Source organism: Schistocerca serialis, chromosome 3, assembly GCF_023864345.2.
Source record: "Schistocerca serialis cubense isolate TAMUIC-IGC-003099 chromosome 3, iqSchSeri2.2, whole genome shotgun sequence".
Taxonomy (NCBI): domain Eukaryota; kingdom Metazoa; phylum Arthropoda; class Insecta; order Orthoptera; family Acrididae; genus Schistocerca; species Schistocerca serialis.
This window is the reverse complement of record NC_064640.1, coordinates 161,466,796-161,494,089: the sequence shown is the minus strand read 5'-3', so window position 1 is coordinate 161,494,089 and position 27,294 is coordinate 161,466,796. Positions and strand designations below refer to the sequence as shown.

The following is a 27,294-nucleotide window of genomic DNA, read 5'->3' as shown; positions in this document are numbered from 1 at the left end:
GTAAACATTCACCTAAGGCGGGAGTGCCCTCTGAGAGGGTCCCCATAAGGAAGGAGCGCGCCATCGGAGATGCTGGCAATCATGGGGGATTCCTCCGCAATGGATTTCTCTTCTTCTCTCTCGACTTCTGCCCACAAACGGAAACATGACCAGCCCCCAGTGACAAAAGTACTACCGCCTACCCCACAGTTCCTCGTCATTTCTCGATCTGAGGACGGAAAGGATTTTTCCTCGGTCAACCCTTTCATTATCCAGAAGGGCGTAGATGCCATAGCCGGTACTGTTAAGTCTTGTACGAGGTTGCGTAATGGTACCTTGTTACTCGAAACTGAGAACGCCTTTCAGGCACAGAAACTGCTTCGAGCCACACTCCTGTACATGTTCCCTGTCCGGGTGGAGGCTCACCGAACTTTGAATTCATCTCGTGGTGTGGTCTATACTAGATCCCTCGATGGATTGACTGACGAGGAGATTCAGTCTTTCCTCGCTGAGCAGGGCGTGACGGCTGTCCATAGGGTCATGAAAAAGGTCAACAATGACCTTGTACTGACCCGGACACTTTTCTTGACCTTTGATAGTGTTAAGCTGCCATCGCGCATCAAAGCGGGCTACGAGGTTATTTCTGTTCGCCCCTATGTCCCGACACCTACGCACTGCTACCAGTGTCAGCGTTTCAATCACACTCGACAGTCTTGTTCCAATGCGGCTAAATGTCACTTGTGGCAGGGATGCCCATGAGGGTGACTGTCCACCTCCGTCTCCTCATTGTGTGAACTGTCAGGGGGACCATGCAGCATCCTCCCGTGACTGTCCCGTCTATAAGGAAGAACACTGTATCCAAGAAATTCGGGTCAAAGAGAAAGTGTCCACCTCGGCTGCTCGCAAGCTATTGGCTAGTAGGAAGCCCACGCCGCTCCCAGCGGGGAAATACAGTACTGTCCTCGCCTTTCCTTGGACTACCAGGGAGGTGGCAACCCAGACATGCGATCTGACCTTCAGCACCACGGTCGTCTGTTCGGCCAGTGCTAAGATCGCGCGGTCGACGTCTCCTCTTCCTCCCATCACCCCACAGACACCAGCCCCTTCATCAGCTTCTGCTAAGACGAAGACCCAGAAGTCGGATGCACGGGCCTTCAAGAAGGAACCGTCCCGTGCAGACTTCCTACGTACCTCGACCTCCCAGCCATCGACCGGTACTTCAACCAAACGACCTTCCAAGAAGGCTCATAGGAAGCACAGTTCTCCTTCTCCGCCACGGCGCATTTCTTCTCCTGCACCACCCAGCGGTTGCCGCCCCAGGCCGTCATCCATTTCGCCTGGCCGCACCGCTGGTAGCCGAACATCTGGCCGTTCACCGGCGGAGGAAGCTCCCCCTCCCGGCCATCTTACCAAGATGGCCGATGAACCTATAGAACCGATGGACGATGACTGTCCGCCTACTGATAGCGGCGGCAGTGCTCGCTCGAAGCCAGGCCCTCAGCGGCCTTTGAGGTGACCCCTTCTTTCATCTTCCTTTTCTTCTTACGATGGCACTTATTCACTGGAATATTCGCAGCATTCGCTCCAACCGAGAGGACTTGAAGTTGCTGTTCCGCTTGCACCATCCGCTCGTCATAGCCCTCCAGGAAACTAAGCTACGCCCATGCGATCAAATTGCCTTGGCACACTACACCTCTGTGCGTTTTGACCTACCCTCTGTGGTAGGTATCCCGGCTCATGGAGGGGTTATGTTGCTGGTCCGGGATGATATTTACTACGATCCCATCACGTTGCACACCGCCCTGCAGGCAGTTGCCATCCGAATTACTCTCCCCACTTTTACATTTTCCATTTGTACCGTTTACACTCCATCGTCGTCTGCCGTTACCAGGGCAGACATGATGCAAATTATTGCTCAGCTACCTGCACCATTTTTGTTCACTGGAGACTTCAATGCCCACCATCCCCTTTGGGGCTCTCCAGCATCCTGCCCAAGGGGCTCCTTGTTAGCAGACCTTTTCAACCAGCTCCATCTTGTCTGCCTCAATACTGGCGACCCTACTTTTCTTTCGGTCACATCTCACACCCTACTCCCATTTAGACCTCTCTATATGTACTACCCAACTTGCACGCTGGTTTGAGTGGTATGCACTTTCTGATACATATTCGAGCGACCACTTCCCGTGTGTTATCCATCTCCTGCAGCATACCCCCTCTCTGTGCTCATCTAGTTTGACCATCTCCAAAGCAGACTGGGGGCTCTTCTCTTCCAGGGCGACCTTTCAGGATCAAACCTTCACAAGCTGCGATCGTCAGGTCGCACACCTCACGGAAGTCATTCTCACTGCTGCTGAATATTCCATCCCTCACCCTACTTCTTCTCCACGTCGCGTACTGGTCCCCTGGTGGACCACAGCATGTAGAGATGCTTTACGTGCTCGTCGACGTGCTTTACGCACCTTTAAACGCCACCCTACAGTGGCGAATTGTATCAATTATAAACTATTACGTGCACAGTGTCGTCGTATTATTAAAGAAAGCAAGAAAGCCAGCTGGGCTGCTTTCACAAGCACCTTCAACAGTTTTACTCCTTCTTCTGTTGTCTGGGGTAGCCTGCGCCGGCTATCTGGCACTAAGGTCCACTCACCAGTTTCTGGCTTGACGGTCGCGAATGACGTCCTTGTGGCCCCTGAGGATGTCTCCAATGCCTTCGGCCGCTTTTTCGCAGAGGTTTCGAGCTCCGCTCATTACCACCCTGCCTTCCTCCCCCGCAAACAGGCAGAGGAGGCTAGGCCACCTAACTTCTGCTCCTCGAATCGTGAAAGTTATAATGCCCCATTCACCATGCGGGAACTCGAAAACGCACTTGGCCGGTCACGGTCCTCCGCTCCAGGGCCTGATTCTATTCATATTCAGATGCTGAAGAACCTTTCTCCTGCGGGTAAAGGTTTTCTTCTTCATACTTACAATCGCATCTGGATTGAGGGACATGTTCCCGCATGCTGGCGCGAGTCTATTGTTGTCCCGATCCCTAAGCCGGGGAAGGACAAGCACTTGCCTTCCAGTTATCGACCCATCTCGCGTACCAGCTGTGTCTGTAAAGTGATGGAGCGAATGGTTAACTCTCATTTGGTTTGGCTGCTCGAGTCTAGACGCCTACTTACCAATGTACAATGTGGATTTCGTAGGCGCCGCTCTGCTGTTGACCATCTGGTTACCTTGTCGACCTTCATTATGAATAACTTGTTGCGGAAGCGCTCGACCGCGGCTGTGTTCTTTGATTTGGAGAAGGCGTACGACACCTGTTGGAGGGCGGGCGTTCTCCGCACCATGCATACATGGGGCCTTCGCGGTCGCCCTCCCTCTTTTTATTCGTTCCTTTTTAATGGATCGACAGTTCGGTGCAGGTGTGGGTTCTGTCCTATCAGACACCTTTCGCCAGGAGAATGGGGTGCCACAGGGCTCAGTTTTGAGCGTCGCTCTCTTTGCCATAGCGATCAATCCAAAAATGGATTGCCTCCCAGCTGATGTATCAGGCTCCCTTTTCGTGGACGATTTTACCATCTATTGCAGCGCACAGTGTACATGTTTCCTGGACCGCTGTCTTCAGCGTTCTCTTGACCATCTTTACTCCTGGAGTGTCGCCAATGGCTTCGTTTTTCTGCCGAGAAGACGGTCTGTATTAACTTCTGGCGCTACAAAGTGTTTCTCCCACCGTCCTTACGACTCGGTCCCGTTGCTCTCCCATTCGTGGAGACAACAAAATTTTTAGGTCTTACATTTGACAGGAAACTTAGCTGGTCTCCACATGTGTCATATTTGGCTGCCCGTTGTACCCGTTCTCTAAATGTCCTCTGTGTTCTCAGTGGTATGTCGTGGGGAGCGGATCGAACCGCCCTACTTCGCTTATATTGGTCGATCGTCCACTCCAAGCTGGATTATGGGAGCTTTGTATACTCCTCTGCACGCCGCCTCAACTCCATACAACATCGGGGTTTACGACTTGCGATCGGAGCATTTTATACTAGTCCCGTTGAGTCTTCATGCTGACGCTGGTGAATTGCCACTCACCTACCGGTGCGATATACTGCTTTGCCGGTATTCCTGTCGGCTACTGGCAATGCCCGACCACCCGTCTTATCGTTCCTTTTTTGACGACTCTCTCGACCGTCAATACGGGTTGTATGTCTCTGCCCTGCTACCCCCTGGAGTTCGCTTTCGTCGTCGCCTTCTTCAACACCTTAATTTTTCACTCCCTGCAACCTTTCGAGTGGGCGAGAGCCACACGCCACCTTGGCTCCTGGCTCAGGTTTGCGTTCACCTTGACCTCAGCTCGCTCCCAAAGGAGGTTACCCCCGTTTCGGTCTACCACTCCCGTTTTGTCGAACTTCGTTTGAAGTTCATTAATATGACCTTCATTTATACAGATGGCTCTAAGACCAATGAAGGGGTCGGGTGTTCTTTTATTGTCGGGGCACAAAGTTTCGAATACCGGCTCCGTGGCCATTGTTTGGTCTTCACAGCTGAGCTCTTTGCCCTCTACCAGGCTGTTCTTTACATCTGCCGCCACCGACATTCTGCTTATGTCATCTGCTCCGATTCCCTGAGCGCCATCCAGAGCCTCAGTGATCCGTACCCGGTTCACCCTTTCGTGCACCACATCCAACGCTCTCTTCAGCAGCTGTTGGACGTCGGTTCTCCGGTTAGCTTTATGTGGGTTCCTGGCCATGTCGGTATCCCTGGGAACGAAGCTGCAGATGCCGCGGCCAAGGCTGCGATCCTCCAGCCTCGGAGAGCTTCTTGTTGTGTCCCTTCGTCAGATTGTAGCAGGGTCATTTGTCGGCGCATTTTATCGCTGTGGCATGCTGAATGGGCTGCACTTACGGACAACAAGCTTCGGGCCTTGAAACCTCTTCCCGCGGCTTGGACGTCCTCCTCACGCCCTTCTCGGCGGGAGGAGGTAGTTTTGGCCCGGTTACGAATTGGACACTGCCGGTTCAGCCATCGCCATCTGCTGACGGCTGCGCTGGCGCCATTCTGCCCATGTGGGCAATTACTGACGGTCCGCCACATTTTAACATCCTGTCCGGATTTTAACACACTACGTCTTGATCTTGGCCTGCCATGTACTCTAGATGCCATTTTAGCGGGTGACCCACGAGCAGCTGCTTGCGTTCTTCATTTTATCAACTTGACAACCCTCTCTAAGGACATTTGATTATGCTGTTTTTTTAATCCTTTGCCTGTCAGTCTGTCTTTTATCGTGTTTTCTGTTTCGTTGCTGTTTTAAACTTGTGACTCGCGGTGCATTCCTAACATAGTCTGGCGCTAATGACCGTTGAAGTTGTGTGCCACAAAAAAAAAAAAAAAAAAAATATCTTCCTGGTCCACTTTGACCTCCACCCCTCCCCCCCTGCGAATGGCATTCCATCTCATGGGGAGTGATGCTGTTCATCCGGGAAAGTGATAACACTTTCTGCAGGTTAATGCTCAAGCACTTACAGTGCCAGCTGTTACGGATTTGTTTGACTGTTGGGCTGCTAAGTGCTATACCACCTACTGCACTCCCCTGACTTAAGCCCTCGTGAGTACAACTCTATTTCTAAACTGAAGGAAACACTTCACGGCATTCGCTTCAGAACGGCTACAAATTCATGGGGCAATAGATCGTGCCCCTTGAACTGTCAACACAACTGGCACTGCTAAGAGCATCCTACAACATCCATATCGCTGGCAACAGGTTATGCACAGTGCTGGTGACTACTTTGAAAGTGAAACATGTTTCTATTTTGTACGAGCGGTAAATAAATAGTTGTCACTATGGAAGTTCCAACCTTCGTATTACGGTAGAGGGTGGAGGTCAGCATCTGGGAAGGATGTTGTAGGACCAGGTGGAATAGATGGGAGAAATGAGAAGTGTGTCATGGTACCAGAGTCCAAATTGTGTAGATATTGTCAATGAACCTGAGACCAGAGAAGGGGTTGGATGGCATGAAAAGATACATCTAGTTGCCCCATAAATAGTTTGCCATATAAGGGTGCCATTTCAGTGCCCAAGGCCATGTTGAGGATTGATTCACACAGCTTCATCTCTTGGGAGTGGGGATATAGGAAGGAGACAGTGGTTTTTCAGTTAGCAGGTCATTGGGAGCGGTAGTGTTAGTAGTGTGAACATTGGCCAGTAGGATGCTGTTGTAGACATGTAGGAAGTTGTGTGGTAAACAATAAAGATGAGTGAGCAGCAAGTTGCTTGGGAGAGGAGGGAGGGGTTTTTTTTTTTTTTTTGGGGAGGGGGTTGTGTTCTGGGATAAACATGTGGGTTTGAGTTGGGAGTTTTTTTTTTTTTTTTTTTTTTGGGAGGCGAGAGGGGTGGGGGGGTTTGTTGGTATGTTTCACTTGGGGGGGGGGGGGGGGGGGGGGAGAGAATAGGAATGCTACGGCAAAGCTAGAGGGCGGAAGAAGTCAAATAGCAGAAATCTCATGTGAGGTAGCAACAGTGAATCATCAGTACAGTGGTGGAGCCTTCATCTGCAGGTGAACAGGTCAAGTGAATGTCATGCGGGTCTAGGGTCTAGTTCACAGATCTGACTCCACTTCAGTGCTTTGCATGTCCAGTTTGCTTCAACAATCAGCCTGTCATTTGGTCTAACAAGGATGACTGGACCATATTCCAGGTCTTCATCTGCATCTACGTGGATATTCTACAAATCCCACCCAAGTGCCTGGCAGAGGGTTCATTGAACAACCTTCACAATAATTCTATAATTTCACTTGTGAACAGCATGCGGAACAAACGAACACCCATATCTTTCCATGTGAGCTCTGATCTGCCTTATTTTATTATGATGATTGCTTCTCCCTGTGTAGACCAACATTAACAAAATGTTCTCACATTTGGAGGAGAAACCTGGTGATTGAAATTTCGTGCGAACATTCTGCCACAGCGAAAAACGCCTTTGTTTTAATGCTGTACATCCTAAATCCTGTATAAAGTCAGTGACACTCTGTCACCTATTTCGCGATAATACAAAACATGCTGCCGCCCCCCCCCCCCCCCACCCCCTCCTCCCTATCAGTGTACTCCGTTAATCCTATCTAGTAATGACCCCAGACTGCACACCAAAAGAGGACAGACAAGTGTAGTGTAGGCAGTCTCTTTAGTAGATCTGTTACAATTTCCAAGTGTTCCGGCAATAAAATGATCTTTGGTTTGCCTTCCCCACAACATTTTTTGCATGTTATTTCCAATTTAAGTTGATGGTGATTGTAATTCCTAGATACTTCGGTTAATTTAAGGCCTTTAGATTAGACATGATTTATTGTCTAATTGAAGTTTAACGGATTGCATTTAGCACTCACATGGATGACCTCATGCTTTTCATTATTTATTGTTGATTGCCAATTTTTGCACCATTCAGATATCTTTCCTGAATCTTAGTGTGAATATTTTTGCTCTTCTGATAGGTTTACTAGACAATAGATGATAGCATGAACTGCAAACTACCTAAGACGGTTACTCAGATTGTGTCTTAAATTGTTCCTATAGATAAGGAACAGGAGAGGGCCTATAACACTACCTTGGAGAACGCCAGAAATCACTTCCATTTTGCTCTGTCACTTTCCATGAGTTATTACGAACTGTGACCCCTCTGACAGGAAAGTGTGAATCCAGTGACATAACTGAGACGATATTCCACAAGCACTCAATTTCACTGCAAGCTGCATGTGTGGTACGGTGTCAAAAGCTTTTCGGAAATCTAAAAATCCGGAATCAATTTGAAATCCCTTGTCAGTACTACTCAACACTTCATGTGAGTAAAGAGGTAGTTGTCTTTCACAAGAACAGTGTTTTCTAAACCGTATTGACTGTGTTTCAATAGGCCATACTCTTCGAGGTAATTCATAATGTACAAACACAATATATGTTCCAAAATCCTGCTGCATATTGACAGTGATATGGGCCTGTAATTTAGTGGATTATTCCTACTACCTTTCTTGAATATTGGTGCAACCTGTGCAACTTTCCTATATTTGGCTACAGTTCTCTTGTTGAGTGAGCAGTTGTATGTGATTGTTAAGTATGGAGCTATTGCATCAACATACTCTGAAAGGAACCCAACTGGTATACTGTCTGGGCCTGAATGCTTGCTTTTATTAAGTGATTTAAGTTGCTTCACTACTCAGAGGGTATCTACTTCTAAGTTATGTTGGCAGTTGTTCTTGGTTCGAATTCTGGAATATTTGCTTAATCTTCGTTGGTGAAGGAATTTTGAGAGGCTATGTTTAGTAAATTTGCTTTCTCAACACTGTCGTCGATAGTATTCCTATTACCATTGAGCAGAGAAGGCATTGACTGTGTCTTGCCGCTAGCATACTTTACATACGACCAGTATATCTGTGGATTTTCTGCCAGGTTTCAACATAGTTTTGCTGTGGAAACCTTTATAAGCTTCTCACATTGATGTCCGCGCTAAATTTCAATCTTCTGTAAAAGGTCGCCAGTCTTGGAGACTTTGTGTTCATTTAAATTGGGCATACTTTTTCCATTGTATCTGCAACAGAGTTCTGACCCATTTTGTGTACCAAGGGGGATCAGCTCTATTGTTTGCTAGTCTGTTTGGTATAAATCTCTCAATTGCTGTCAACACTGTTTCTTTGAATTAAAACCAAATCTGGTCTTCACTTACTTTGTTAATTTGAAAGGAGTGCAGATTGTCTCTCAGGAATGCATCAAGTGAGTTTTTTCATCTGCTGTATTGAATAGGTATATTTTTCATTTATTTTTGGAGGATTTTGGGAATTACAATATTCAGTCTTGCTATGACAACCCTCTCTTCACTAATCCCTGTATCCATTTTGATGCTCATTATTAAGTTAGGATTATTTGTTGCTAAGAGATCAAATGTGTTTTCACAACCATTTACTATTTGCGCGGGATCTTAAACTAATTGCTCTAAATAATTTTCAGAGAATGTATTTAGCACTATTCTGGATTATGTCTTATGTGTACCCTGTGTTTAAAAATGTAATTTCGTGAACATATCGAGGGTAAATTAAAATCACCACCAACTATAATTGTATGAATCATGTATGTACTTGAAATTAAACTCAAGTTTTCTTTGAACCTTAGAGCAATTATATCACCTGAGTTGGGAGATCAGTAAAAGTGTCCAATTATTATTTTATTCCGGTTGCCAAAAATGATCTCTGCCCATGCTAACTGACAGAAACTGTCTACTTCAATTTCGCTACAAAATAACCTACGCCTAACAGCAATGAACATGCCACCGTAACTATGTTTAGCCTATCCTTTCGGAACGCTGTTAGGTTCTTTGCAAAAATTTCAGCTGAACTTCTCCGTCTTTAAGCAGATTTTAGTGCCTATAATAATTTGAGTATCTGTGCTTTCTGTTAGTGCTTGGAGCTCTGGTACTTTGCCAACACAGCAACAACAATTTAAAAATGTTATACCAATGGTTCTGTATCTGTTTTTCCTATGTTTGACCTGTACCCTTTGTGACTGAAGCCCTTCTTGTATTTCCCCGAGCCCCTCTAACGTAAAAACTGCCCAGTCCATGCCACAGGGCCCCTGCTACCCATGTAGCTGCCTCCTGCTTGTAGTGGACTCCTGATCCATTCAGCGGAACCTGAAACCCAACTACCCTATGGCACAACTCGAGGATCCTTTTCAAAATTGAACTTGGGACCTCTTTGTTAATAGCCCACAACACTAACCACAAGACGATATAGGTTATTTGTAGGGTCTGTTTTAAGATTGTGGATCAGTACTCTTTCTGCTGTTGCTGGGTTTGTGTGTTTTGGAATAAAGCTAGAAAAGGAAAGCGAGGTTGTGTCAGAGGAAAGGAAATCGTGGGAAGTAATCGGGCAGTGGTTGGACTGGGAATGGAGGAGTGCCACAGTTACATGAAGGCATAGTTTGAGAGAGGTTTTGTTCATTGTTTGTTTTTGGTTGGTTTTTAGTGGGAGAAAAGTGTTTTTACTGTAGGGAATTGGCGAAGGAGAGTAGATCCTTCTCAAGTACTGCATGATTGAATTTGGGCATAGGACTGAAGGTGATGGCTTTGGAATGGACTGAAGCTTTACAAGTTAAGGTACTTAGTGGTTATGTTAGCAGTCATGGTGCAGGTTTGTTTGGGTTCTGCATCTTGCAAGATGTTGACGGGTGAGTTTGAGGGAATGTGGCAAGACAGTCTGGGCCTTATAAGAGACTGATGTGAAGGTGAGGGAGTGCCTGTGAGAGTAGCATTGTCTTGTTGAATAGTGGTTTTCATCAGAGAGCAGGAGAACTAGGAAGACAATAGATTGGATGACTTCTTGAGGTGGTGTTTGAAATGCTCTTTCAGTTGTTGGACAGCCAGCAGGGACTTCTATTTGGGAGATGGAATGTAGGAAATTGGTACTGCATAGTAGGAGTAATTCAGGGAGGTAACGGAGGTAGTTCAGGGGTTCTGTACCATAGAAATTTCTCGAGTTCCTAAAGGATAGGGATTGACAGAAACTGAAGACTTGAAACACTTTGAGAGGGGGTGTTGCATTTGGCAATAACACTTTTTGTAGTTAAGCCATTGGAGATTATTCCATGGGCTGCTTAGATATGTCAGAGAATACAAGGCCTGCCAACAGCTGTGTGGCATCACGGTAGTGACCCACATAAACTACTGCATAGCAAGGCATGCTGACACTTGTTACTCAGTCCCAAAACATTGCAGGTGAATCACACCTAATCTCTGTGATTTTGTTCTTCATTAAACAGTGAAAAATTATACTTACTGATCCACCTTCTATTTGAACTTCGGTTTGTTAAAAAAAAAAATCAGTAGTGGGTTAGTTTACATGCATGCAGTTTTGTTTTTTGTGAAAAATACTGATAATACTCCACTGGTATTAGGTTCTAGCCATGTAATCTGAGAGGGGAAGAAAATATTAGCACTGAAAGATATACTGTTTTCTTATACAGCTAATTTATCTGTGAATCAGGATGCATCAATTACTTAAAACTGGCACCATACGTGTGGCAGTTATTCATAAAAACTCTGATGGTAAGTTGACATGGATTTTGAGTCTTGAAATAAGAGAAATTGTAGTTTATTTTGAGTATATCTCTAAGTGTGAGTATATGGTGTGCAGTAAGCAATGCTTATTAAGTATTTAAAATGGAAATTTGTCAGAAAGTGCACAAAAGGTTCAGATTTTTGTTTCTTAGCATTCAAGAGTGCTTCGTTTTCATTTTACACTAATCACAGAGTGCATTCCCCCCAGGGGACTAGTAACTAGTTTGTGAGTATGTGCTTGGCACACACAGGCCTCCTGCCCTTTGCGATGCCCTTGTTCTGTTCAAATTATCTTATTCTAATTAGGGTATAACAATTGCTTTGTTAACCATGTGTGGCAATTGGACTGTTAAATTACAGGAGACAGTCACATTCTGTAGATGATCAGCTGTGTAATGGCTGATCACTCTTTCTGTCTGAGTGTTTGCAATGTACCACACGATTTAGTTTAAATGATAATAAACAGATGTTAACAGCAAATGATCACAGAGGAAACAAAGTAATTTTAACATTAACTGCCTTAGAGGTGACGATTGTACAGGATGTTAATTAAACATTTAGCACTTAAATTCACAGGAATGCCTAATATTAATGCATCTGTATTCACACAAAGGTAATTATTTTAAATACCACAGCACATTTCATCAAAATTAACATAATTGACTTTTAATGAATAATCTGATAAGCATTGAAGATGTGTATCTACTGTGATGCTAAAATATTTAATGTTGATATTTTAAAAATATTTCAGATACGGTATGAAAAAGTTTGTCACTTAGCAATATGTAATGAAAAATTACATAATTTATTTCTGACTTTAATTAACAAGAGCTCAGACATCATCACATGACACTGGTTTCAATTTGCGAAGTACACATGCCAACACACTTCTCCAAAGAAAAGAAGTAGAAGTTTCACTTTACGTTGTGGTCCCTTCTTCTAGACAGCTACAGTGACACACAGCACCCATTACAAAATTTGGCTGGTTTATGATTTCTATATGAAATCTCAGTGAAAGTCAGAAAAAGATTTTGTATTCAAATAAATACCAGCTTTTATCTCTATAAAAATCTTTGGTTTAAACCACTGGAGCTATAAGGATGCTAATTTTTAAACACACAAACAAACATACGAGATAACCATTTGATTTATAAATAACCAGTATGTTATTGCTGAACTTGCAGTTCCAGTTACGTTGTAGCTCTTACACCTTTTGCTAATATGGCTTCCCTACTCAAAGTCCACTTTACGGTGTAGCACAGGTAAAATAAGACTGTTGCATGTTGCAACACAGACCAAATAGGATTGTTGCGTTTCATGTGATGATGAGCTATAACCAAGCCTCTTTAACAGTTGCTACTGAAATGTGAAATGGCTGCTTACTATCCCATTATTCATGACACAACTGGCTTTTTACTCCACAATAAGTTAGAGCAAACCTCTTAGTCCGTAACATACAATTTAGCTGCACTTTTTACAAAATAGCAGCATCATTCAGCAGTCATTCAAGGCTAATTTTACCATTGCTCAATTTTTAGCTCGCAAACACCATACACGTGCACTGTGCTCACACTACTACTGACTACTTAGGCAATTTTTGTTCGAGAACTCTCTCTTCTCAAAAAGGGTGACGTACCACTGCTCAGATTAATATGCAGGAATTCCTTTAACAATTATTACTTATTTCTAAAACCGTGACTGTTTATAATAAACAATACATAATTTTACAGTCATTTTAACACACTAATTGTTTTAACAAAATAAACAGAACATAATATATTTCATAATTAATTTATTAAATGTGTACTTAGGTTGTTTGCCATTTCCACCACTAGGTGGCAGCATGTTAATGGTGATTCATAACCCACCCGTTTTTACAACCAGATTGCGTCATTGCAACTGCAAGATGCCATGAGCATCTACATTAGGTGTGGCTCATACAGTGCCTGTTTGTGACAGCAGACTGCAACATGATTGAAATTTAGTAATTCTGCTAATAAAGATATTGTAGATATTGTTTATGTTGTAATGATACTTGTATCATTACACCTTGCAATACTCCTTCCTTTTCTGTGCTGCATGTCTGTCGTCCTACTACTCTTTCCCCTCCCATGGGGACCAGGTCTTATGTAAAATCGGTTAACCAAAACATGAAAGTATCATTTTTGTCACTCTCTCCTTTCTTGTTCTGACTTCTGCTGTTTTTCCTCTGCTTCACCATTTGAGGCCTCCCTTTTTGTCTGTCTTCCTCCCTGTGTGTGCTTGAAGGCCGGCTCGTGTTTGACATGTAAAGGGTCACTGTGTAATGCTCCCAGCACCCTACTTGACAGCAAGGGTTTGCATGTACATCTGGTAAAGGCCAGGCCCAGGGAGGGGTGATTACCTGATCTGTTACCTTCCCAGTCCAGTTGTCGATTGGTCCCTCTGTCTGGAGCTCGGGAAGTGTGACCTGAGGTGTGAACAATCACTTAACGCAGGTGGACTCCCCTCTGTGGAAGGCACTTGGAAGGAAGGAGTGCACCATCAGAGACACTGGCAATCACACGAGATTCACCTGCGATGAGTATACAATCTCCATCTAATAAACAGAAATCGAATGAGGCCAAGGACATGAAAATCTTCCAATTGCACTCCGCTGCTTTTTGGTGTCACGCACAGGAGGTAATAACTTTTTATCAGTGAAAAAATATGTCATTCAGAAAGGTGTGGACACAATTACAGTCCCACTAAAGTCCTGGACTCGCTTATGCAGTGGAGCTTAGCTTCTAGAGACAGACAGTGCTTTCAAGCCCAAAAATTGTTAAAAGCTATGCTCCTCCATGGATACCCTGTTTGAGTAGAGCTCATCAAACACTGAATGCTTCATGTGGTGTTATGTATGCTCAGCTGCTTGATGATACAACTGAGGGAGATATACAACATTATCTCTCTGATCAGGACGTAACTGCAATCTATTGGGTTATGAAGAGGGTTGATGCAGAATTCACACCTTTTTATGAACAATTGATAGTAAGAGTCTCCATTGAAGATAAAGGCGGGCTATAATGTTTCAGTGTTAGATCCTATGTACTTAACCCAATGTGTTGCTACCAACATCAGCATTGTAATCATACAAGTCCCCTAAAAACACAGCCAAGTTGTAACCTGTATCAGGGATGTTCATGTGGGAGATTGCCCACCTCATTATCCCCCTCCTTCAACTATAGTGGCAACCATACAACTTCATTATGTGAATACCGTGTGTACTTCGATGAGTGAGCTGTTCAGGGGATCGGGATCTAGGAAAAGGTGCCCCCTCAGAATTGCTTGCAAAATGTTAGCTAGCCGAAAGCCTTGCAAACCACTATCCGGCAGTTACAGTACCATTCTTGTATGTCTCAGCCCATGAAAAATATGGCCATGCAGACTTGTGACCTCTAGTTCAGTGCTACAGTTCTGAAATCACCTAGTGCTAAAGTGAGGTCCTCACCTGCGCCTGCTACAGTGCTCAACCCACCAAAAAACCTTCGCCCACAATGGTGAAGTCACGTGTGACACAACCCGAAGAATGGAAATTTAAAAAAGAATACTCTTGAAACAACTTTCTGCATTTGTCAAGTTAGGCAAATGTCTGGGTTCACATGTGACAAACGCAGAGGTAGTAGGATGTCAAACAAAGACAAAAGTTCTTCCCCGTCTCCAACTTGGAGACCCTCTACAACAGTGACACAATGCAGCGCCTCGGTCCAGTCGACCTCCATTTCGCCAGTGTGAAGTACAAACCAATTTTTCACCCTGGAATCAGCTGAACAACCCAGGGAGGCTGTTGGTACCTCGGAAGAAATAATGAAACAGGATCCTTCTGTCTCAGAACCCTGTAGCAGTACACAGCCAAAATCCGGTACTCAGCTGCCAACTAAGTAATTGCCCCTTATAAGAGAAATATCTCCTATCATCTAATATGGCTGTTCTCAAATGGAACAGTTATGGCATCAGATCACACAGGGCAGACTTGCAGCTGCAATTGCAGTGCCCATTTATTTTATGCCTCCAAGATGCGAAGTTATGCCCTTAAGACCACTTTGACCTCCTACACTTCACTCCAGTACGTTTCGAGCTTCCTTCCGAGAAAGGAACTCCAGCTCACAGGAGAGTCATGAAGCTCATTAAGAATGATATCCATAGCCAAACCATTTCATTGAACACGTCACTACACGCTGTCGCTTGCAGTATCTCTCTTCCCAGTTATGTCTCTTCTCTTTGTAATACCTACACCCGCCATCCTCTGATCTCACCAGGGCAGACATACTGCAGCATATTGCTGAACTTCCTCAACCCTTTCTGCTACTTGGCGACTTCAACACCCACCATCCCATTTGGGGCTCTCTCAGAACCTGCCCGAGAGGCTCTCTCCCGGCAGATACTCTCAACCAGGTTACTGTCATTTCATTTGGCACTGATGAACCCACATTTCTTTCAGATTCCACAAACACTTCTTCGCATCTGAATCCCTGCTTCTGTTCTACAGTTTACCCGCCATCTAGTGTGGTCCATCCTCTTGGACACATACGCGAGAGATCATTTCCCATGCATAATTGTCTTCTAACTTGTGTCCCATCTGTGCCCAAGACCACCTGGCAGCTATCTAAAGCTGACTGGAGGCTCTTCCATTCACTGGCAACTTCAATGAACAACATGTCCATAGTAGTGAAGATCAGGTAGAGTACCTTACGAATGTTATCCTTACTGCTGCAGTGTTCCAACCCCCAAACATCTTCCCTACTGCAACATGTCATAGTCCCGTGGTGGACTGAGGAATGCCATGATACAGTTCGTGCGCAATGTGCTCTCTGTGTCATTGAACACCATCCCACAAAGGAGATCTATATTTGTTATAAACAGTTTTTCACAAAGTGCCATCACATTATCAGAGGTAGCAAAAAACTAGTTGGATCTCTTTTATTAATGCATTTCGCTGTTTTACTCCCTCATACATTGTTTGGGGTAACCTACGTCAGTTTTCTGCAAACAAGGTATATCTCCTGATCCCTGGCCTGACCGAAGTGAATGATGTCATTGTGGACCCTATCGATATTTCCAATACGTTGGTCGATACTTGGGGTGAAGAGCCCTGGAGCACTGCCCATTACCATCTCTCATTTTTATGTCGGAAATGAGCAGAGGAGGCTTGGTAGATACCTTTCCTCTCTCAGAATCATGAATGATACAACATTGTATGTATTAGAAGCGAGCTCAAATGTGCTTCCACCTCATGATCCTCCATTCTAGGACTGGACAATACTCATATTCAGGTGTTGTAGCACATATCTCTTGACGGAAAGCACTTTCTCCTTCGTATGTATAATCGCATCTGGTTGGGTGGCGCGTTTCCCAGGCGTTGGTCTGAAGTCACTGAAATCCCCACACTAAGCCCTAAGCCTGGTAAGGTCAAACATCTTCCATCCAGCTACCACCCAATTTCCCTCACCAGCAGTGTCTGTAAGATGATGGAATGCATGATCACTGGTCAGCTGGTATGGTGGCTTGAGTCTTGGAATTTGCTAACAAATGCACAATGTGAATTTTGTGAGCACCACTCTGCAGTTGATCATCTTGTCATTCTGTCATCTGATATTATGAACAATTTGTTGTGGAAATAAGACTGTAGCTGCATTTTTTGATTTGGAGAAGGCTTTTGATACCTGTTGGAGTAAGTATCCTCCATGTAATGCACATGTGGGGCTTCCGAGGCCACTTGCCCCATTTTATTACGAAGTTTTTAAAAGACCGGGTCTTCGGGGTATGTATGGGTTCAGCTTTCTTGAATACTTTTATTCAGGAGAGCGGGGTGCCACAGGGCTCTGTGCTGATCGTAGACCTATTTGCCATAGCAATTAACCCTATCTTGGATTGTCTCCCACCAGGCATCTCGGGCTCTGTTTTTGTCAACGACTTTGTGATCTACTGCAGCCCTCAATGGACCTGTTTACTCAAGCGATGACTTCAGTGGTGTCTTGTCTCATGGACCATTTACAACAGCTTCCACTTTTCCATAGAAAAAGCTGTCTGAACTTCTGGCAAAATAAGGAGTTACTTCCACCATCCTTACATCTCTGTTCTATTGCTCTTATGTTTGTCGAAACCACAAAATCTGTGGCTTCACACTTGATAGGAAACTCTGTTGGTCTCCCACACATCTTATCTGGCAGCGTGCTGTACCTGTGTTTTAAACCTCATTTCATGGAGGAACGGATCAAAAAATCCTCCTCTGCGTAGAGCTGTCCTTTGTCCAATCAAAAATGGACTATGGTTGTCTTGTTTACTCATCTGCATGACCATCTGTTTTCTGCCTTCTCAACACAATTTTTTTTTTTTTTTTTCACAGCAATCAAGAGTGGGGAAAAACGGGCAGAAGAGAACTAAAACTATTGATGCCCGATTCCTGGTCGGCGCATAAAAATCGTAATCCTTTAGAACAAACGTTCCCTCCTGTAAAAGTGTACATTGCAGTTCATACCACAGAAACTGGATGTTCTCCCCCCCCCCCTCCCCACCCCCCACCACAACCCCCCGATCCTATAAAACATTACACTATCTGCAGGTATACCTTAAAGGATAGCCAGTTTCATGATGAGCTCCACAAAACAGAACAGACTGTTTCGTATTTGGTTGCATGCTGTCACATTCCATAAGTTCTCGTCACTTCGTTACACCAATATGATTCTTAAAAGCATTCTTTGAGTGTATACCTAGCTGATTGTCCAGTTTGGTACATAATGCCTAAGGAGTTTCTGATTTGATATTGATGGGTCGTACCTCTTTTATCACCGTGGCACACCATTTTTCATTTGGTGTTCATCATAAAGTTAATGGTTTGTTCTGAACATTTTTTGAATATCAGCGATTCAGTTTAGTGAAGTGTAACACACACACACACACACACACACACACACACACACACTCACACTCACACTCACACTCTACACTCACACTCTCACACACACACACACTCTCACACACACACACACTCTCACTCACACACACACTCTCACTCACACACACACACTCTCACTCACACACACACACTCTCTCTCACTCACACACACACACTCTCTCTCACTCACACACACACACTCTCTCTCACTCACACACACTCTCACACACACACACTCTCACACACACACACACTCTCACACACACACACTCTCACACACACACACTCTCACACTCTCACTCACACTCCATAGAAGGTTGATCTCGGCACCACCCGGACACTCATTTTCTGTTGCCCTCCTGGCGCACATGGTGAGTCATTAGCAGCTAATATTTTTCCTGTCATGACTGTTGATGTAACACTTCTAAATGATACTTGCTAAACATGAGACCTCACACTCAATGGGTTCCTTAAATAACATTTCACATGTTGTATACATGAAGCTTTGTCATGTAATGCAGAGGAAGGTTGAATAGTCAGAGCTATTTGACTTAAATTCTACAAATAATGTAAAACAAGTTTATATTGTTTAACAACTTGAGCAATGCAAGTAAATTGTCAGTCACTCTGGTTTGCTGTTTGTCGTGTGATAACATTTTTTTAATATCTTGAATTTTTGCTTCCAGCGATTCAGTATTCGATGAATAATTTTCTGCCAGTGGCAGTAACATTTATTTGTCCATAAAAGTTTCACATTTTGGTTTAAGCAGTGATTTCTTTAATTATTGCAGTTTTTGCAACAAGTCTCTCAAGTTCACTCTTAGTTATATGTAAAACTTTATAAAATGCTCAAGATTTGAAACTGGTTGATTGTACAGGTTCCAGGCTATATTTATTTGGCAAATCACAAACATATTCCCCAGTGTCTTTTTGGAAATTTAAAATTCTACAAAAAAGCAAGAAGTCTGCAGAAGTATCAGCACCTGTTTTTGTTGCCACATCTACACTTTCATTCCATTCAGTGAAACCAGAGTCTGAGCCACACTATTTGGGTGAAATGATCCCTTTGAGCATCTGAGTTGATTGCAGCAACGATCTTTGCTCAGATCGAAATCAGATAGATTTGCACTTTTCTAGCATATATGTGAAAAGGTATAAGTGAAAAATAAAAACAGTTTTACTTTGCATTAAATCATCCTGGTGGTTCTGCAGCTTGTTCTGAATTTCCTGCTTTGAATATTTACTGGGTTTTCAACAATAGCATCAGTTATCTTCTTCACAGCCAAACATGAAGCATACACTTAACTTTTTTAATTGCAATTTTCCAATTTTTTAAATTTGTGTATTAGTAAACATTTGATGCACTGCCAAAAAGCATGCCCCCCCCCCCCCCCCTGCTGCGCCATAAAAAAAATTGTAGCCAATTTGATTCCTTTACATGTTGTTACTATGACAATACTCAACTTATAGTTTATATAACTCGTATGGGGTTCCCTTCTTCAAAGAACTTGAACACCTGCACAAGCACCACTCATAACTGAAGTTACATCATAGGTGTGTGTGCAACAGTTTTTTTTTAAATTAACTCCACAGCAGCATCGAATTTGTTTTTGAAGCTTCAGAACTTAGAACCTTCTTGTGTGTCATCATCTAAACAGTATTGAACCATAGTTGATAGTTGCTCAGTTTTTGAACAATCTTTTTCACTCATCAATCAGTAGAGCAAAATAGTGGTCTTCTTTCACTGCATTGGAGATATATTATAGCATGATATTGCACATGGTGCTAAGATTTTTTTCCATATATTATGTTGTGTGTGTTTTTTCCCTTTTAAAGTTGTTTCCTAACACTTGGATCTTTTTCACACATAAGTTTCATTAACTCTAAAAAATATTCCCTTATTTACATTATCGTTAGATTCATTATGACCTTTTTCAACTATTCCTTGAAAAACTATGTATCAAAGTATATTGCCAGTCATTTGTATTTATTCTGTGTTTTCTTGAATTTCCAGAGCGTATGTTTCATGTAGTGGAGTAGCAACAGATGTGTTCTCACCAAACTTATTTTTCAAGTTTTTGAGAGACTCCAAGACAAATGTGGAGTTTGTGTGTGGAGCTGCTCTCACGATGATTAAAGTTGGAATTAGGTTCTGTTGCACTTTTCCAGTTAGTGGAACCACCACATACAAAACTAAGCAGTTGGCTTGTTATCACTTTAGTTGGGGACAAAAAAATCAGCAGACAAAACAGAATGTATAATCATTTGTAGTAGTATATTCTAGCCACGGATAAATGTTGTACCAACCTGAGTGGAAATTTTTCTTTGTCCCCAAACAAGCGAAAAGGAAAAGTCCTTAATACAGGTTGTTCAGATTCAACAGTCAGTTTCATAGATATATCACGAACTGAAGCAGATCGATTAGTACTGCTGGTGCTAGTGCTGAAAATAGAAAATAAATCTTCACCTTTATTTTCACCGAGATGTCATTTTCAGACTGTTTTAATTCTTTTCCTACTTCCGTTTCATCACCAACACCACCAAACACAATTTTTTCTACTTCACTTCCTGAATCATGGAAACTAACCTCTGCAGTTACAGACGGAGATGTAATGTACTCATTCATTTTAATAACTGTTTGCTGTGAACTGAAGAAATGTGAGATGCTGGGCAGTTTTGCCAAATTACTAAGTTCACTTTAAAGAAAATGTACAGTTCACTACAAAAGACCACAATGATAACAAATATTCTTTTATCGTTTAGCATCAATAGAAACAATAAAACACTTGCGAACACCCACAAGAAACTGGGGAAGAACTGTTCATTCAATAGATTGATAGACTGCTTCATTTGTTTGTTGTTCAACATGGGCAGATCAATGGATAAGTCAGTGTTAGCTTTGTAATAAAATCTATTTCAAATGTATTTGTTTGATTTTACAGTTTTAATATGAGACAATACAGAATTGTTTAACAAACTGACAGAGTGGTTTGCCATATGCCTATAACTGTAGATATTTTATTTCAATTTTATAAAATTAAATTTGACTTAGGACTTCGATTCTGAAATTGGTCCATCTTATTTGGGTGGGACATGGCCCAACCCCTGGCACCACCCCTTGTGACAGGAGTGCTCTATCTCAAACACAGCCACTCTAATTCAGTACACAGTTAGTGTATTTGTGTAACTTCCAAGCATTAGAGATAATTTAAGAATGAAATGCCACAGCTAGTATATTTTACTATTGTTTTACAGGTTTGCAGAATGGTGTTTTGTTTGAGCTGCTGTCAAACATTTTTAGAAATTGCTATGCATTCTGTGCAAATTGATTTGGGTTTATTTTGTTGCAGGGCTGTGTCGACAAACTGATTGAACTCCTTCAGCAGTATGCAAATATTTTGATGGGTGTTGGCCTGGCACTTGCCACAGTTGAAGTTCTGGGTCTTATATTCTCACTAATACTGTGCTGTGCTGTTCGTTCAGAGGACAGATACAAAGCTTAAATTTTTTCCTCTACGGCTATTTTATTTGTTAAATGAGATATAAAACGACTTCTTTCTCAATGCACACAATTAACATAAAGGACCATAATGCGCTTACATACTTCGTGGTACATTTATACAGAATATTTTTATGAAACTTATACTGTGCAAGAAGTTTGAATCTCTTAGCCTGCCTGTTTTTTGGCATGTTGTCTTATTTGTTAGATCTGAAGGTAGCATTGAATCATTTATAATTACTTCTCACTTCTGCTGTAAGATTTTTAAATCATTGTTTATAGAATTTCATAAACTTTTTATATGTGCAAATGCTCAGATTTTTTGTTATTTGCTTGAATAAGTCATGACAATCTAATTTATTTGTATGTTGTGATGGATTATTGTCATAGATTAATAGGCAAGTTCACCTTATACAAGTTTAAAGTTGATAGCTGGGTTGGGAATGTTCTTTTTGTTCCCAGAACAGTAGTATTTAGCTGTTACATGTTGTCTGTCAACTTCTTCTCTCCCTCACACGCACACACAGTATTTCTTATATGGGTTTAGTTTTCAACATTCATAAATATTTGAAGTCTTTATTTTTTTAAGGGTAGGCATAATTTTGTCTTTGGTTAATGTCTGAACCTGTTTCCTCCTAGCAGCTTGATATTTGTGGCCTGCAGTCTTCTTCCTGCAAAGATCTGTGGATTAGTAAAGTTTCATAACATATTTGCACTAGAAAAGAAAAAAATCTCTGTCAGTCATTAATGTACAGTAACTTGCATTTTAATTTCACACTGTTTTTAACAACTAATGCATTGTAGCATAGTTGATATGAGTCTATTTTTAATATTTTTGAAATGACTTATTGGTTGAAGCAAAATGTCTTAAAATTGTGGCACTTACAGGAAGAGGTCTCACTGCTTGTAACACTAGATAAAGTTGAGTTGTGTGGTTAGAATCAAAATCTGTTGTAGTGATGTACTATATTTAAGAATTTAAAGTATCTTGTAGTAAATGTGTAACTGTAGAAATTTTAAGTTTTAAACTTCTTCAGACTTTAAAATGTGGCACAAAACTTAAAAGCACTCAAGCAAGGAATTTGCTAGCAGTCAATGTCACAGGTTATCTGTAATTCAGTTTTCCACCCTATTCTCTGAGTTAGTAGGGAGGGATTAAAAAAAAAGGTAGCATAATGTGCTGATGTTAGTCATTTAATTTATACGTATCAGTTTAAATTGTTCAGTAGCAAGTCATTGAGAGACAAAAAAAATTGTAGATAAAGTGGAAGCCATTGTGAAAAATACAGCACAATTTTGTAATGGTAAAGTCTTGCCATAATTTGTTAGTACAACATTTTGTGTGTGATGAGTTGCAAATATAATTTTAAAGTTCATTGACATACAAAGCACGGGAAACTATATTTCTGTGTACGATGAGTGCTTGTTGGATGTTCAGCAACTTTCAACTTTGGAAAAAAAGGCTGTTTTAATAAAAGTTATTTTGTCTTTTATCATTTCATGTCTCTCTCTCTCTCTCTCTCTCTCTCTCTCTCTCTCTCTCTCTCTCTCTCTCTCTCTCTTACTCACTGTATGTTTCATTTGACATAAAATACTCAAAAGCTTTATTATATTTTTTTTCAAACAGTACTCAAAAATCTTCAGTTTATGAGAGTTACTGAAGTATGTGGGTGACAGTAATGTATACAGCTATGAATATGACTGCTTAAATATTATGACCAAATAAATTTGGTAAAAGTTTTATTCTCATAAGATGATTGTCATGATTATTTTATATTTTAAATTTTTTTTTTATTTCTTGGACGTATCCAGTATAAGTGCCATAAAGCACTCTAATACTTATCTGCATAAGTAACATAGTTTGTACAGTTTTGTAATTTATGGTCATTAGTTTAATCTTTATAATTTTCAAAGACTTGTGCACCACTGCAGTTTAACAGTTCTTTGTACTTGTGGAGTACCAAACAATGAAATTGCAGTTAGGGCTTGTCATGAGAAATTTTGCTATAATACTAATGCATTTTCATTAATATAAGTCATGACTTGTAATAGTGAATAAGTCATGACTTCCCTTAAAATTTTCAATGAGAACACTTAAAAGTGTAATGCCATATCTGTAATTCTTCATTCTTAGGGAGCTATTTTTTGTCACTCCTATTTCCAAAGAAAATTAATTTTGCGCAGTTTGGACTACTATGTTACGGCAAGTTACAAATTTGGCTTGGGACCAGTTTTTTCCAATATATTCTATTTTTATATGGTGGTGCTCTCATGTGCTGAACTTACAGGTACCTACTTTGAATACCCTTAAAATCAAAATTCTAGAAGTACTTAACTGTCAAACTGTGAAGGGTTTTTTGCTCTAGATACTCATAAGGTTATGCATGATATGCTCTCTTATGTTGACAATGGTAATCTCTTGACATTTATAAAATAAAGACTGTATCTAAAGCCAATTTGTTAAAATGAAGAGTAGCTTTGGATTCAATCATGATTGTATTTTTCCAACTGTAATTTTGTTTGTTACATCCTCACTCGATTAGTTCAATTATATTTGTTTAATTACAAATGTGAATGATATTTTTGTAAAAAATTTTCATAATTTATTGCTCCCTTGATTCACAAAGATGTGCCAAATATTTTCACTCGAATAGAAAACATCTTTTTAAAAAAAAAGAATTAAGTTGTACTCCATATTAAAGGAAACGGATGGAATACTGGAATGCTAATGGTTGTTACTTAAGTGAACATAAAGATTGGGAAGTAATCATTACATAAATGTTGAGTCTTATTTGTATTGCTAGTCAGTAATGCCCCTCTAATGTGTTCAGAAAACATCTTTCTATATGCAAATTAAGAATTTTACGTTTATACTTCTTAAAAGTATTCCAACCAAAATGCTTTTGCCAAACACTTTTTATGTTACGCAGAGATATGGGCGAAAATGCAATATCTAGTGCCCTGAAAATCCAGGAACATTGGAAGACTTTTGTTAGAGAAACTTCTAAGGAATGTACAGCATTATTAACGTATAAATGAGAAAATAGACAATAATGACATTAGAAATCCAGTCTACTGGCATAATTTCAATCATTGTGCAGCACACAAATCAGTGAAGGTTGTAATTTATTCTGTGTGTTTTAGTATATAAGAGAACAATCTGAATATAAATTCACTGTTATAACACACGTTTACAAATTTATCAGTTGTTGTAAGATTACAAATTAAAAACTTACGCTCAGAAAGTTTACTTTTAATTTGGAAATACTGAGTGACAGCTCTGCCTTGCCTGTGTGTTTGTATCACTGGTCATATTTCTTTGCAGTGTTGTTAAATACATGTATGTGCAGAGTATATGCCAATGAAAAACTATCTTAGACTGAAGTTAATAAATAAATTTATGCATTGTTAATATAGATTTTTTAGTATTACCATTTAGAATGAGATTGATTCATTCTTGTCTTTTGAAACCAGGGTTTAAGCTTTAATGGCACAGTTTTTGTTTTTTTCCTCATTTCGTGGTAACTGAAATGGAAGTATGTAAAACATAATGGTGGAATGATATACAGCTTACACAGATAATCTCCTCACAAGTTACCATTAAGCCAAATATTAGTGTTTTTTATGCTATTATGTATTGTAAGTTACTGTCGATGACATTTCATGTAACTATCTAGTCATAAAGCTGTCACATGCCGAAACTGTTGCTTGATCAACAGTTACTTTCATATTGACTTTGTAGCTTCTTGAACTACTTTAGATAAAGGAGTATGCTAAAAGTAACTGAAAGAAGGAATAACATCATATATTATCAGCATATTGTTAATTGTTTAGAGACACAAATGCAACACTGAGCATGATGTGAAGAGTAATTTTCTTTATTTGTATATTAAAACTCTCACGAATTCGCTTAAGCCCTGGTTTAACGTTAATGTCGCCATGTTGTAACAGTTACCAAATAACGTAGTAAAGATCAATTAGTAGTTAAGTGTAATTATTTAAAGAATGTATTAAAATGCTAATTCCTGTCATCCTTCTGACTTTTTTTAATAAAACATTTTAACTTACGTTGCTTATCATGTAACATCCTAAGCCCAAATGTAGGTCTTAAGCCGCCAGAAGGTGCAGTTATTAAGAACCCCCTTACAACATTTATACTAAGGAAACTGCAAAATTGTTACAGAGTTTATAGGAAGTTGGGTTGGATTGTTCTGTCAGCAGGCAGTATGACCAGAAGTCATGTTCTGTAGTTGTGGGCAAGATTTCTTTACCTTAAACTGTAAGATTCTAAATAGTAAAAGAAATAGGTTTGCGTGTCTGAAAATGGCGAAGAAGGAAAAGAGTGATACATCATTTAAAAGTGGAATTTTAAAATGGTGAATATTTCCCTTACCTGCACTGGAACAGTACGATTTGTCTTACTATCGAGCCATTCAGTGGTGAATTTTCTATGTCTGTTGGTTTTTCTTTAAGTAAACTAATTTGTTAGGAGATGCAGTGACAGTTGAATCTGCACAGAATGCTTTTCAGACCACATGTTTTCTTAGACAACCCAACATATACACACTTACAAACCTGGGACTAGTTAACTGAGTATCTCAAAGAGTGCTAAATTTTTCAGCTACATTATATATTTGCACAGTTTATAAAATCTTAATGATATAACAGATATAAAGAAACAGCTTTAGATTCTGACAAGTTTTAATAACTTATTAAAAGAAATTTTTCTTCTCAAGAGGCTACAAAAAAAAAAGGTTACAGAAATTGCAGAGCTTCTCTTGAGTAGAACCATATGAAAGTGCAACCCTTAGATGCAAACTTTGAGAGTGTACAATATGGTATATTTTTAAAGATGACAGGTTTTAGATATAGGTGCTTTTTTTTTAAAAAAAAAAAAAAATTCTGACGAAAGAGTATGAAACCTAATTTCTCAGTGAGAAGGTGGAATCCTGTGACCGTATGCCAAAAGATAAAAGCATGATTAAGAAAATAATTTGAAAGTCTTTTTGCACCAACTGCATGACTTACATGTTGCAAAAGAAAGTAATACTCTTTTAAAAAGACCACCGCAACTGCCGAAGAGGTGTTTTGGCAGTGTGAAAATAGGAGGATCTGAAGTAAAAGTAGTTTGATCACCCACACTCTTCACCAGATCGAGCTCAAACTTCCATTTACTCCAACATCTAAAGAAATTTCAGGTCTGAAAACTTTCTTCAGTGGACTGAAGATGTTATGTCGGATATAGTTCATAGAACTAAAATAATTATTTGTTGGAAAAAAATGTCGGCTGTTACCCTAAAACGATATTTCTCTACCAAGCTGAGAGCTTTTGATCTTGGCTTGATACTGTCCCGAGATATTTATGCTCAAACTTTATTTATTTTATTTTCATGCTGGACATGTTGTCGTAATCATTTATCAACATACTGACTGTTTATGTAATTTTCTTTTACATTAATCGCAAACACTCCTCTTTATGTACAGAGAATTTTTTAATATACATGGTGTTTGACTTTTATAGATGCAAATTGAAGGGGAAAGTAGAGGACAGTTAAACAAGCAAATAATCCTAGTAAACACAAGTCCAGAAACCAGTGGTTTCCCAAAACGATGTATGCACAAGTGCAGTCGTGTCAATGTTGGAGCACTGTTAATGTCTAAGGCTACAGTTACGCTGCAGCTTATGGTGAAAGGATGCATATATGGTATGTGCACGATGGCACTGGCATAATTTTGTGTGGCTGTTAAGAAATACCTTGTACAAATCTTTGACAACAACCATATGAGCTATTGCTTGCCAATACTGTGGTCTCCCAGAACCCCCCAACTTG

General features: G+C 40.8%; 1 protein-coding gene across 1 annotated transcript in view; it reads left to right on the top strand.

Moving 5' to 3' along the window:
- LOC126469871 (CD82 antigen) overlaps positions 1 to 25,530 on the top strand; it is a 93,759-nt gene extending 68,229 nt beyond the window's left edge. The window contains exon 5 of the mRNA XM_050097188.1: positions 21,315 to 25,530. Within this exon, the coding sequence (XP_049953145.1) occupies positions 21,315 to 21,467 (153 nt within the window). The 3' untranslated portion in view covers positions 21,468 to 25,530. The remainder of the gene's footprint in view (positions 1 to 21,314) is intronic.
- The last annotated feature ends 1,764 nt before the right edge of the window (positions 25,531 to 27,294 follow it).